The sequence below is a fragment of the Globicephala melas genome, chromosome 12 (genome assembly GCF_963455315.2).
Source record: "Globicephala melas chromosome 12, mGloMel1.2, whole genome shotgun sequence".
NCBI classification, from domain to species: Eukaryota; Metazoa; Chordata; class Mammalia; order Artiodactyla; family Delphinidae; genus Globicephala; species Globicephala melas.
In genome coordinates, this window is record NC_083325.1 from 65,900,482 (window position 1) to 65,912,825 (window position 12,344).

Genomic DNA, 12,344 nt, shown 5'->3' on the forward strand with positions numbered 1-12,344 from the left:
TTAGCCCCTCCATCTGCCTCTTGTCACAACTCTCACGTTCTCAGGGCGCCAATTTGGACTCCTTTTCAAAGAAGGGACATTCTAAAGACAGCTGGGAGGATGGGGGGGTGTGACCTGCCGGGTAGCTATGTGAAATGTCAAGTGTGGGGAACAGACACCGATCCAAACGGAGAAACTGGAGACCATGCAGTTCGGCCGGGGTGTCCTTCAGTCTCCTGCCCAAAGCCCAGAATTGGTCCTTGCCTCTCAGAGGCAGCCTGCATGCCCCAGGCCAGTCCCCTTCTTGGGAGAGGGGCGGGGACTTCGCCGAGGGTGTGACCCAAGAATCTCTGGCTCTTGAGTAGCATTTTCCCAGATCACCTGTTGACAGTCGATTCCCGCTAGGACCCCCCCCCCCGCCCCGCCCCGCCCAGTGCTTCGTACCAAGCTGTGCTAATTGTCACACGCAGGCACAGTAGTATCCCAACAGGGGTGGCTTCCAAGCATCCTGAGGTGACCCTTTCTGGCCTCTTCCCCTCCAGATCTGGGCCTTCACATACACCCAGCAGATCCTCCAGGAGGAGCTGTGCCTGTCAGTCATCACCTTGTTCCCTGGCGCCCCGGTGGTTCTTGTCCTTTGCAAGAATGGAGATGACAGACAGGTAAGTGCTCAGCGCGTCTGCCCTGGGACGTGGCCGCCGGTGTAGGTCTAAGTCTCGTGTGCAGGAAAAGAGAGAAGCTTCAGAGGAGGAAGGGTCGATAAGGAAGAGGTCCTCTGGTTAGGAGAGGGAGGGAGGGGCCTCTGATACCATCCGTGGTGCCCACAGCAGCGATGCGCTGCCGTGTGAAAGCCTATTGACCGCGCTATACCTCAGCTTGTGTGTGTATCTTGTACTGCCCTGTCTTGCTCCGACGCCCACCCAGGATCCCAGAGCAGGAGCATACTGGGACAGAGCCTGCGGGGCCACAAGGATGAACAAGACTCGAACCTCTGCCTTCGGGGGCCTTGGCCTCTGGCAGGACGTCCAGCAAAGTTCATAGCACTCTGGATGTACCTTGTGCCTAGTTTCTCTGGCGGCACAGTGTTGGCTCCACTCAGTTTCCTGCCAACTGGGTCCTGGTGTTAGAGAGACCGAGATTCAAATATCCATTTTCACGGCTCACTGGCTGTGTGACCCTTGGCAGGTTACTGGACCTCTCTGAGCTTCAGTTTCCTCCTCTATGAAATGAGGTTGATGATGCCCACCACACAGGGTAGCTGTTTAGAGCAATTCACTGAGATGATCTGTGATACCTGGTCAGTGGTAGCTCCCCAACACGTGTCCATCCCCTCCCTCCTTGTCCAGTGAGATGAAGTCTGGGAAGCAGCAGCACGAGACCCCCTCTCTACTTGGGCCCCTCGTGTGCTGAAGCACTTTGGAGGAGCAGAGGTTCGGCTTCAGGTGCTGCCCAGGAGCCCCTCCCCGCTGCTGCCTCGCCATCCCCCCCTCCTCATTCTCACCCACTTCTTCATGACGGTGCAGATACCGAGCGTGGATCATTTCTTTAGCTGCTCCTGTGACTAACTCGCTTTACATTTTCTGGCCTATGGCTTGGAAAGTTATTGCCTTCTAATGAGTTTTCCTAGCAAACATATTGATTTCGCTTTTACTTTTTTTAATCCGATAAAAAAAAAAAGAAAACCAACAACAATATCTGGCAAGGCAATTAGTTGCAGTTTTCTTCCTCCATGAGACCATGAAGTCAAGTCTCTGGATGACCCTAGCCATGTGGTGTCAACATTTCTGATTACGCTGGAACTCCCAATACTATTGCTAGGACCCAGGACCTTAGCCAGAGAATTCTGGTTCATCCTCTCCCCTCTCCATCTTCCCAGCAATGGACCAAGACTGGTTCCCGCATCGAGCATGTGGCATCCCACCTCTGCCTAGACACAGACATGTTTGGCGATGGCACTGAGAACGGCAGGGAGATCGTTGTCAATCCGTGTGAGTCCTCACTTATGAGCCAGCACTGGGACCTGGTGAGCTCTTGAAGATCCGTGTCGGAACCGGCGGGGGCCGTGGGGTGGTGCTTCCCCGGATGAGAATCGGACTGGAAACCAGGCTGCAGGCAGCCCCGAACTACTGCAGAAGCCCTGAATGGGGAGGCGAAGGCAGAGCCCCCCCCCCAGGACAGGAATGGCTGTCAGGGAGGATGCAGGAAGAGACTGCAAGCCAAGAGCAACTCAGAGACAGATCCCCGTGTTCTCAAGGCCTTTAAGTTCCAGTCCTGGCTGGGTCTGCCCCTGCACGGTACCTGGAGGCAGAGATCCGATGGGAAGTGTTGATGTGGTTCCCTGTCTTAACGAAAGAGGCCAGAGAGAGCAGCCTTCGTCGTCACTAGGCCAGGACTCGACTGAGAGACGAAGGGCGGAGGTGCTTTTCAAAACAAATAAAGGAACCGTGGAAGTTCTGTCTGTGTCTCTCCTCCTTTGTTTCCACTTGGGTTAGCTCAGAGCTAGGCTGAGTTCTCCTTTGAGTCGGGGTGGGCAGGTGGTGGGGCCTTGTTGGGGGTGGAAAAAGAGGACGGAGAGATGGGAAACCTGCCCTCTGATCCTGAGCTGCCGCTGGCAGGCAGTGCCACCTGGAGAGGACACGTACCTTCTCTGGCCCTTCATCTCCTGTTACATCAAGTGGGGGAGGCGAAGGACAGCAGTGTTTCCTACCTAGGGATACACTGTCTCACCTGGGGAAACTGCAACAATTCAGCAGCCCTAGGGTCTACCTGTGGGGATCCCACTGCAGTAGGTCCAGGGCAGGGTCCAGGCTCCTCCCTGGTTGGAATCACTGCTCTAGGCGTCTCTGTGGGCCCTGATGGCTTTATAGTCTGTGGCCATCGGTGTGGGAGTTTCTTCCTCTAACAAATCCCCAGTGTGTTCTGGGAATTGGGTATGGTGGTTGTACATTCTTAGTAACTAGGCTTTAAGAAAAGAACCGACCCATGTTGTTTAAAAGTTCCCGGAATTGCCTGTACATTCTCGGCCAAGGTAAGTTCACCACGTGCTGATTAGTAATGGTTTTAGCTATCTATCGCCGAGAAACAAATGACCCCAAAACTTAGCAGCTTAAAGCAACACACATCTCTGGCCGCACAGTTTCTATGGGGCGTAGCCTCCCCGGGTCCCCTGCTTCAGGGTGACTTGAAAGGTTGCAGTCAAGGTGTGGCCGTGGTTGTGGGTAGGACGTGGCTCTTCGCTCTTGGCCAGAAGCTGCCCTCAGTTCCTTGCCACGTCGGCCTCTCTAACCCAGCCACCAGCCAAGCAAGCCAGGAAGGCAAGAGTACCAGCAAGACGGAAGTCACAGTCCTTTCCAACCTCGTCTCACCAGTTACTGCCCATCGCTTTTGCCACATTCTATTTGAGAGAAGTGAGCCGCTAGGCCCAGCCACACTCAAGGGGAGAGGATTACACAGGAGAGCTGGTACCAGGAGGTGGGGGCCATTTGGATCCACTTCGGAATCCATCTCCCATCTTATACCCCGAACGGGTGTCTGTCTCCCCTTCATCCAGAAAGCCTTCCGTGATGCCCGTTGTTCAAGCTCATCATTAAAACTCCATGACTGTGGACTACTGCAGATGTGGAGAGTGAAGGGCTGTGTGCAGATCCGGCATGTCCTCGGCTGGATTTGTTTATGCAGTCCTCCTGTTGCCTTCTTTAGTTACGATTTGACTGCTCTGTGGGGCTGGCTACGCCCCACTGTGGAAAGGCGAGGAGGCCATGTGATAAAGACACCTATAGAAGAAGATGTTCTGTTGGCTGCTCAAGCTACAGGGCCACCGGGTTTAAACCAGTTTTGCAGAGAAGAAAGCACAGTTTCACCAGCGCCCTCTCCCCTAAATAGGGGAAACAGATTCTGCACTGAAATAACTAAAGGAGCTGGTATTGTCCCCATCTGTGTCCTTGTCTCCCTCTGTAGCTGTGCCTGTCTGGGAGTTCCCCGGTGGCAGGAAAGCTGGCTCGTGACTTACTTTAGCCCCAGCGCTGAGTCAGGCACATCAAGCTCTCAGTGAATATTTTCCTCCAGGTGTGATTGGAAACACGACTCCTTGTCCAAGAGGAAGGGACATTGCTCCTTTTACTCCCCCTGTAAAGTCACAGAGTGTAGGTGGCCATAGGTCTCTGTTGAATACCCATGGAAATGGGGAAACAGGAATGGAGGCCTCTGCCCCAGAGGGACAAACATTTTATTTTTTAATCTCAGCTGCTTAGATGTGGCAGAAAAGCTAAGGCTCGGGGATCCCACTGACCTTCCTCTTACTAATGAAAGAAGCTGGGACGGTAACAAAGACTCTGTGAAGGACGTGGGGGGGTAGTTTGCTAATGGAGACACCAAAGGTTCACATTTGAGCTGCAGGGTATGTATCTTACGACCTCCTTAGTGGAAAGCAGAACTTAAAAACTGATGCCAGGGCTTCCCTGGTGGCGCAGTGGTTGAGAGTCCGCCTGCCGATGCAGGGGATGCGGGTTCGTGCCCCGGTCCGGGAAGATGCCGCAGAGCGGCTGGACCTGTGAGCCATGGCCGCTGAGCCTGCGCGTCCGGAGCCTGTGCTCCGCAACGGGAGAGGCCGCAACAGTGAGAGGCCCGTGTACCGCAAAAAAAAAAAAAAAAAGCCAATACGGATCCCTATAACTGTGTAGGGTTATCCAAATACCCTCTCTTCAGTAAGTGGATGGTGATGGAGCCAAAGCAAGAGTAATTTGTGATTTAAAAGCAAGAATAGCAGCAGTTCCAAAGCTCCACCGATTCAAGGCAAAGCTGATGATACCTGGGTGGGATGGCAGCCTGCCCCAGTCTGAGATTCCTGTGTCCTGCAATTATGCAGCGGAGCAAGGGTGGCCAAGCTTTGCCGGGCAGTAAGGTCTTTTAGTGGGTGCTGAATTAGAGTCCTTGGTCAACTCTGATCGTTCAGTTTGAATGCCAGAGTTCAGGAACCTGGAACGCCTCACTGTGTAGGCCAGCAGTATTGTGGGTGAAAGTGAAAGTGAAAGTTTGTCAATGCCATCAGCGTATGAAAGCAGAAAAGGACCGACTCTCTTCATATCTTATGGGCTAGCAAGATAGAGACCCCAAACCCAGCTTGGGGAGTCACCACTCTGGAGCAGTCTCATCACACTGCCGGGCGAGAAGGTGGCCAGGTGTGGCAGAAACGCCTCACCAGTGGTTGCCTCTGGCTAGTGCGAACAGACCTGAGCGATGTGGGCTCCTAGGTCTCTAAATGGTGTGGTGTGTGAATTAAACGAAAGGAAATTTGTACATGCGTTGTATACATTTATGAACTGGAAAGAAGAGAGACGGGCTTCAGGCACTCTCCAGTGACTGGATTAGAGTGGGAGGGATGACGGTGTTGAGTGGATGGGCAGAAATGGGAGTTTTTCAGTAGTTCTGGAGTCAGCGTAGGTGGCCACGCTGGGTGCCACATTGACGCTGAAACTCACTCTCTCGGCAGTTTCTTTTCTTATGTACTGTGTAATTTCTCTGTGTGAGCTCATCTTCAGCAGGAGTTATTGCCTCTGGGCTGTGGAAGCATGCCTCAGGGAAGGTTCAAGTTTGCCTCTGTTGGGTTCCATTGAGTTCAAACCAGTGTGTACACTGATTTTTCCAATTGTAGTTTCCACACTGTGAAAGTTCAGTGAATTTGGACCCCACATCTGTGCTTGGCACCCTCTTGGATTTTGATCCTTTGCAGATTATCTTTCCTCTACCCAGATTGTTGTCCTGCTGCCATGCCAGCTGGTAGGTGGGGTTTGTTTAGCCCTTCTGAGCACCCACTTAAGTGTAGGGTCCCATTTCTGGCCCCAGCCACTCATGAAGCTGTGGTCTTCATATCTGCCTCCACTGGGGTGTTGAAACCCCAATCCTGATTGCACAGATATCTGGCTTTCACTCCCTTTCAGCTCTCATTCACCATGCTGGCTTTGAATTCCCACTCATTTTTGGAAGCTGGAATTTCTCTTTCCTTCCTTTCAAATGCAGCTGTGATTTCAAATTGTTTTATTGAATTTTATCCAATATTTATAGGTGTTTGTGGAAGGGGGCTTTCCTGTGTCAGCTCAGACCAAAATTCCTTAGTGCTATAATTAGCTGTCACCACTGTCTTTCCCACTGGCTCTGGGACCATGTGTTAGCGTAGACCCTCAATAAATTTCTGTGAGTGAGTGAGAGAATAAGCCCATGATTCTTCAGTACTACTTCCTAATTACCTCCTGGCTATAGCCACCAGACATTAGAGTTTTAAAAAGATAGCAAAGGCAGAAATGGAGGACCGAGAAGACGAATTTATAACAATGAAATCTCGTTATAATACACAAAGATTTAGGGATCATGCATATTTTATCTCATAATGACGGAGATTAATACTGAAAGCACTAACTAGAAAGAACTATCAGTAATGGAAATCTTTAATACTACAATAGAGCCTGGCAAGGGAGAGTCTGTTCTCATAAACTCCGGGGGATGGAGATGGGAGGGTAAGTGGGAAGCACTCACATCTCCCCTGCAAGTATCTCAGGCATATTCGCCGGCATCTGGTGATCTGAGTCCTGGCCAGCCTTCAAGGAGAGGCTCACCTTCTACCTGTGCTCCATCATACTTTACCTGCAGCGCAGTTACGCCTCCTCCGTTCCCCAACCCCACACACTGTGCTCCTGGGGAGACAGTGCCCTGACCTGTCGGGTCCCTTGGCACGTGACAGCACCTGGGGCAGCATCTGGCACGCAGAGGAGCACAGCGAAGGGTTGCATGAGAGGTCTGGCAGCCGTGCACAGGTGGTGGCCTCTGGCGCATCACCCACGGTAGGCGGGAGCCTCTTCACCCCAGCATGCAGAGCCAACCTCTCGAGCTCCCTGGGGGTCTAAGGTCTCAGGCAGCCCAATTCGGATTAGCAAAATCCAAAGCTCCCAGCGCTTTTCCATTTGCCATGGAGCCGACTAATTTAATGAAGCCGTCACAGAGCAGACCTCAGGGCTTATTGGAAAAGGACTCGAGCACGACATTATTTCACAGCAGTAGATTGCATCATTTTCATTTCACAGCTTTCCAATGGGAAATAATAAAACAAAATTACAAACATAATGAAGAAAGAAAGGAGGGGGAAAAAAAAACCTTGGGTGAGAGATGCATCCTCTGTGCCATGAAAGGGCTGGTTACCTTATTCACTGGAGCCAGTAGATACTACCTGGCTTCGCTCGCAGGAAGGAGCACAGCCCAGGATGCCTCCACCTGCTGCTGAAGCTAACAGGCTGCAATAACTCACCGCCCAGCACGGCAAGGAGCCCTGAGCACCCCTGCAAAAGGCTCACTGGATGGCCTTCTGAGAAATTCCAGCTTCCAAGAGCTCAGCCCTCCCTGGGCTGGCCACAGCGCTGGGGCAAAGGGCTGCCATTGGTGATGGCCGGGCAAGGTCTTGGGGTGTTAGTGTGCACTGCACCTCCGTTCCCTCCAGAAGACACAGTGGCTTCACCAGGGGGCCTTCATTCATCCCCAGGTTGGAGGAAAGAATAGGTCCCTTCCTCCATATGAGCTGAAAGCCAGGGGCTAAAAGGAGTCAACAGAGAGACAAAGCTCTTTCCAAAGCTGTTCTCATTTACAGCACTGAGGTGTAAGATCAGGGGGCGCAGCCAGCTCAGCTGGGCCTTTTATTCCATTCTGCAGACCTGTCCAGAGCTTGAGGCGATGCCCCAGGCCTCTCCCCACAGCCAGGAGACTGAACTCCATTCCACCCAGGCCCAAATTCCTGCCTTGCCTCATACTGAAAATAACTTTCTCCTCGGTTAGTGGAGGGGTTTGGGGCCATGAGGAACGAGCTCCCTCCTCTTTCCCCTCCCCTTCTTTCCCCTCCCCCTCCTCATTCTTGACCACTCACCTGCGCCTTCATCTTCCTCCCTTCTTGCTCCTGCAGTGATGCGTCCCCCTCTGCTACCCCCTCCCCATTAACTGAACAGGGTCCCGGTTTCTCCTACCCTGACATAAAGAAAAAAGCCTTCCCTTGAACCTGGTCTCCCCTTTTTCTTTGGCCAACACGCTCCTCTAAAGCACAGCAGCTGGTCCCATGGACTTAGATCCTGGCTCTTCCAGTTCCTAGCTGTGTGACTAGGGGCAAATTACTTAACTTCTCTGAACTCAATTTTCTCCTCTCTAAATGGGGCTAATAATTGTACCTATCTCATATGTTTATTGTGAGATTAAATGAAATGACTCATGTGATGTTCTCAGCACAGTGCCAGGCATGTATTATGTCTAAAAATGTTGGTCATTTTTATAGGTTTATTGTGAGAATTACACATCAGTTTCCAGAGCAGAGGGCAGGACCTGGGAGTGGGGAGGGCTGAGCCTCGATCCTCAATCCTCAGCAGTCACTTAGAGGTCAGGCTGGGGCCTGAGACTCTGTGGGGTTGCCAGGAGAACCCCCGGCAGCCCTGCTCTTTGATTCTGAATTGGTGATGGGCCAGGAGGGGAGGAAGAAAAGAGCTACAGTGAGGGCAGTGAGGAAATGGCAGTGCCCCTCGCTGGCCTTGGCCCTTTGTTGCCTGCAATTCACCATTTGCCTTTCCTGGTGCTGCCTCAGCCTGTGTGTTCATTGCTCGTGGGTTCACACTGACGGCTCTGTCACCTGTGTGCTAGGCCCTGTGTGTGCCATGATCCGTGCAGAGCCCCGTGGGAGGCCACGTCGTGCACAGCGCCAGTGGTGTCATAGACAAGGACAGAGGACAGGCATGCGAGTAAGGCCTGGCAGAGAAGTCCAGCCCGGCCCCGCACCCCCAGAACCCCCTCCACACTCGCACGGTGGTCACACTGCACCCCAACAGCCAGGAGACGTCTCCAGCTCTGCTTCCGACCCTCTGTTTGGCTCTTCAGTCTAACCTAAGAGTTCAGCTCTCACACCTGAACTCTGCCTCTGTTCCCTCATCAGCCTGGCCCCTGCGTGAGTTTTCAGTTTTGGTGTTACCCCCAGACGCTGTTGGACACCGGGTCCTGCTCGGGTGCCGGCGCTCAGTGCCCCAGGCTTCCGCCTGCCTTCCGGTGGGGTCCCCTGCTCCAGGAGTAGAGTCTGATCTATCTCACCAAACCGGCTTTACAGGACACTTGGTCCTGAGCAGACGAATAGGACGTTAAGGGCCCAAAGAAGTGCAGACAGAATGTTGCACCAGAAAAGAGATTCCAGTAAAGAACTGTGAGGTCCAAAGGAAGAAAAGACCCCATGTGAGATGAACTTGAGACATACCTGAGACTTCAAAAAGGTGGACACAGAGACACATGCTAGGGGATAAGAACAGCCTGAACAAAGGCACAGAAGCAGGAAAGGATGGACCTTTTTCAGAGAATGTGGAGCAGCTCAGCTAGCTGCAGGTGTAGAAGACATAGAAGAGAGCGGAGGGCAGGGGGGTGTCAGGCAAGGCAAGAGAGGGGGCCTCGAATGCCAGGCAGAAGATGCTGAACTTAATTGGGTAAGTACTTCTGAGCTACTGAAGGTGTTGGAGCAAGGGAATAACGCTGGCTGGGGCGGAAGAGGAGGAAGACGGATGGGACGGCAGAGAGTAAGGTGGTTTGGAGGTGAGATTCCGTGAAGAGGGACCTGATGGAGACCCCAGAAGTAGTATGAGTGCCACGCTATGTCACCATCAGTCAGAGGGGAAAACAGACCAGTTATGGGAGATCCTGGAGGCGGACGTGGGAGGGGAGGAAGAGGAGATGAAGCAAAGCAAGATAAGGGCCTTAACGTCAGACGGATTCTGCGCTGCCGGCCGAGCAAGTGCCTTCGTGGGCCTACATTTAACTGAGTATCTGATAACCAGGCTTAATTATTTAATTATAATCCATTTCTGACACACAGAAGAAGACTGGTAGCATAGCAACTGCTTACACAGTGCTTCCTCTGTGCTTGGCATTGTTCTAAGAGCTTTAAAGAATTTAACTTGGTCAATCCTCTTGAAAATAGTAGCGATATAATATAATAACAGCTATTACTATCTCCATCTTACAAGTGAGTAGCTTGAGAGCCAGGAAGCTTAATAAGTTGTAGAAGTGAGATTCAAGTTCAAGAAGTCCACTCCAGAGCGCTGGCTTCCTAACCACTAGGCTCTGCTGCTTCTCACTCGGAGGACAGAATAACAGATACTCGTGTCCTCAAATGAAGTAGTTCTACATCTTTAACAAGGGTGAGCCGTGTTGAGCCTCCATTCATCCAGCCATCAGTCGTCCTGCATGAGGTAGGAAGGGTGAAGGGAATTAGCATTTCGGGAGCTATGGTTATGTGCCAACTGTGTGCTTATGGGCTCTGCAGTCACTGTTTTGTGGAATGCTGACAGCATCCCATGAGGTAGCTTATCCTTCGGGTTTTACAGATGAGGAACTTGAGTCTCAGAGAAATGAAATAACCCGTCAAGGTTACCCAGCTGATATGTGGCAGAGCCGTCTGCCTCTCCTTGGTGACCATGCTGCCCCACGAGCATGGGGATTCAGCCCCCAAATGCATATGGCAATCACTATGCAATAAATATTTACTGGGCACCTGTCATATGACAGGCACTATGCCAGGAGCTGGCCACTGACCGTGCCCTCAAGGAAAACGAGCGGAGGAGAGAACTGGGTTCTATTTTAGAGAGAGTGGGGGCTGCGGGGGGGGGGTGAAGAGCAGAGGGGGTGAGGGGTGCTCAGCGTGACCACAGCTGTAAGAGGTCACTTGAATGCAAGGGGCACAGAGGAGGGATGGGCAGGCTTCGCAGAGGATGGGATGGCTGAGTGGTAAGGCTGATGGGACTAGAGGAAGAGAAGGCGGGATTCCAGACGCGGGAACCCAAGTTTGCGTCTCCACACTGTCTTAGAGCCCCTGGCTCAACCCTGGCGATAATGTAAGGGTGGCATTTTCTTTATGCACTTGCGACGATTCATCGAGAGGTTGGAGGAAGGCTGAGCCATCTCCTAGGAACCCCTTTCTGGGCCAGAAGGATGCGGAGGCTGGCTGTCCCCTCTGTATCCCCGTGGTAACCTGTGTCCCCATGGGAGGCTCTGTCTCCGGGTCCTTCTGTGGGAACAGCACCCTCTGCACAGCTAACGGAGCACTTACTCTGTGACCTGTACCTCCTCTGTTCATGTGTCTGTCTGCCCACCCTCATTTGTTTGGACGCACCTCACAGGAGGGGACCCACCTGCATTTGGTAGCGTCTGGCCCTCAGAGGGTGCATGTTGAACTGAACCACCCTGCATGGACCGAACCAGATTTTCCACGTGAACTGCTCCCTGCTTTGGTCGCACATCCAACCAGCCAGGCCAGGGTCATAGACATATTTCTGTCCAGAACAGGCCCTTGCAACTTAAGCAGCACAGACAGGCCATAGTTCATTCTAACTGCCAAGAGTTCTTTCTGTTGGGTCATAAAAGTGATGAAAACCTCTCAAACCTGACCTCTGCTGATGGATAGCCAGGTGCCTCTGCCCTGCGGCCCTGGGGACTGACAGCACAAACTTAGCAGGGACTTTGCAATATTCAGAACTGCCTTAGGGAGCTCCCGTTGTCCTCGGGGGCTACTCAGCCGTCCTGAGCAGGACCGGCCCTTCCAAGGATGGCAGGGCAGTAGAACAAGGGCCCAGAGGGGTGACCGCTGACCGCCCTCCCCTGCCGCAGTTGGGTTTGGGACGTCCAGACTCAGTCAGCTTCAGGGTAACAGCCAACCTGGGGTGAAGTGGTACCTGGGGAGGGGAACCTGGAGGAAGACAAGGCGGGTACCAGCAGTCGTGTTCCATAGTTCAGATTCTAGAACCAGAAGCTCCCATGCGGAAGCATCTGCTGGGTATCCAGCACGGCCCAACGTGAATTCTCCAGTATGAAACAAAGTCATTCCGGGGAAAACAGGCTCGATTACCTCTGCCTCTGCTCCACCCAATCTCTCTAATTGTAACAGCACGCCTGCATTGCCTTGGATTCTGTATTCCTATGGTAGAATGAAGTGAAAGAAAAATCTAGAATAGTGAGCACAGACAGAAGTTTGAAAGAGCATTTCTAGTCCAGCTCCAGCTTCTTGGCAGACCTGTCCCCAATCATAGCAGCCATCTGCTTCTATTTTTAAGTGCCTTTAGAAATCACTCTGAATTTACTCAAATCAGATCGATACTTAGCAACGCCTACTCTGTGTAAGCCGTCAGGGTCTACTGAGGCTACAGTGAAATGAAGTGCCCTTGCCCCACCCGTAACTGCCCTGTGAGGAGGGTAGTGTTTGCCTTATCTGCAGAGTAGGAAGCTGTGTTTCAGAGCAGTGCAGTAACTTCTCCGAGGACACACAGCAAGTAAGGGGGCACGGGGGACGGGCAGGGCTGGTACCCACTTCTTTC

At 52.5% G+C, this 12,344-nt stretch overlaps 1 protein-coding gene across 5 annotated transcripts in view; it reads left to right on the forward strand.

Annotated features, from left to right (window-relative positions):
- GALNT14 (polypeptide N-acetylgalactosaminyltransferase 14) overlaps positions 1–2,420 on the forward strand; it is a 223,840-nt gene extending 221,420 nt beyond the window's left edge. For all 5 annotated transcript variants that reach the window (XM_060309623.1, XM_060309624.1, XM_070046883.1 and 2 more), the window contains 2 exons: positions 522–641; positions 1,856–2,420. In XM_060309623.1, coding sequence (XP_060165606.1) covers positions 522–641; positions 1,856–2,014 — 279 coding nt within the window. In that variant the 3' untranslated portion in view covers positions 2,015–2,420. The remainder of the gene's footprint in view (positions 1–521; positions 642–1,855) is intronic.
- Positions 2,421–12,344: the final 9,924 nt, after the last annotated feature.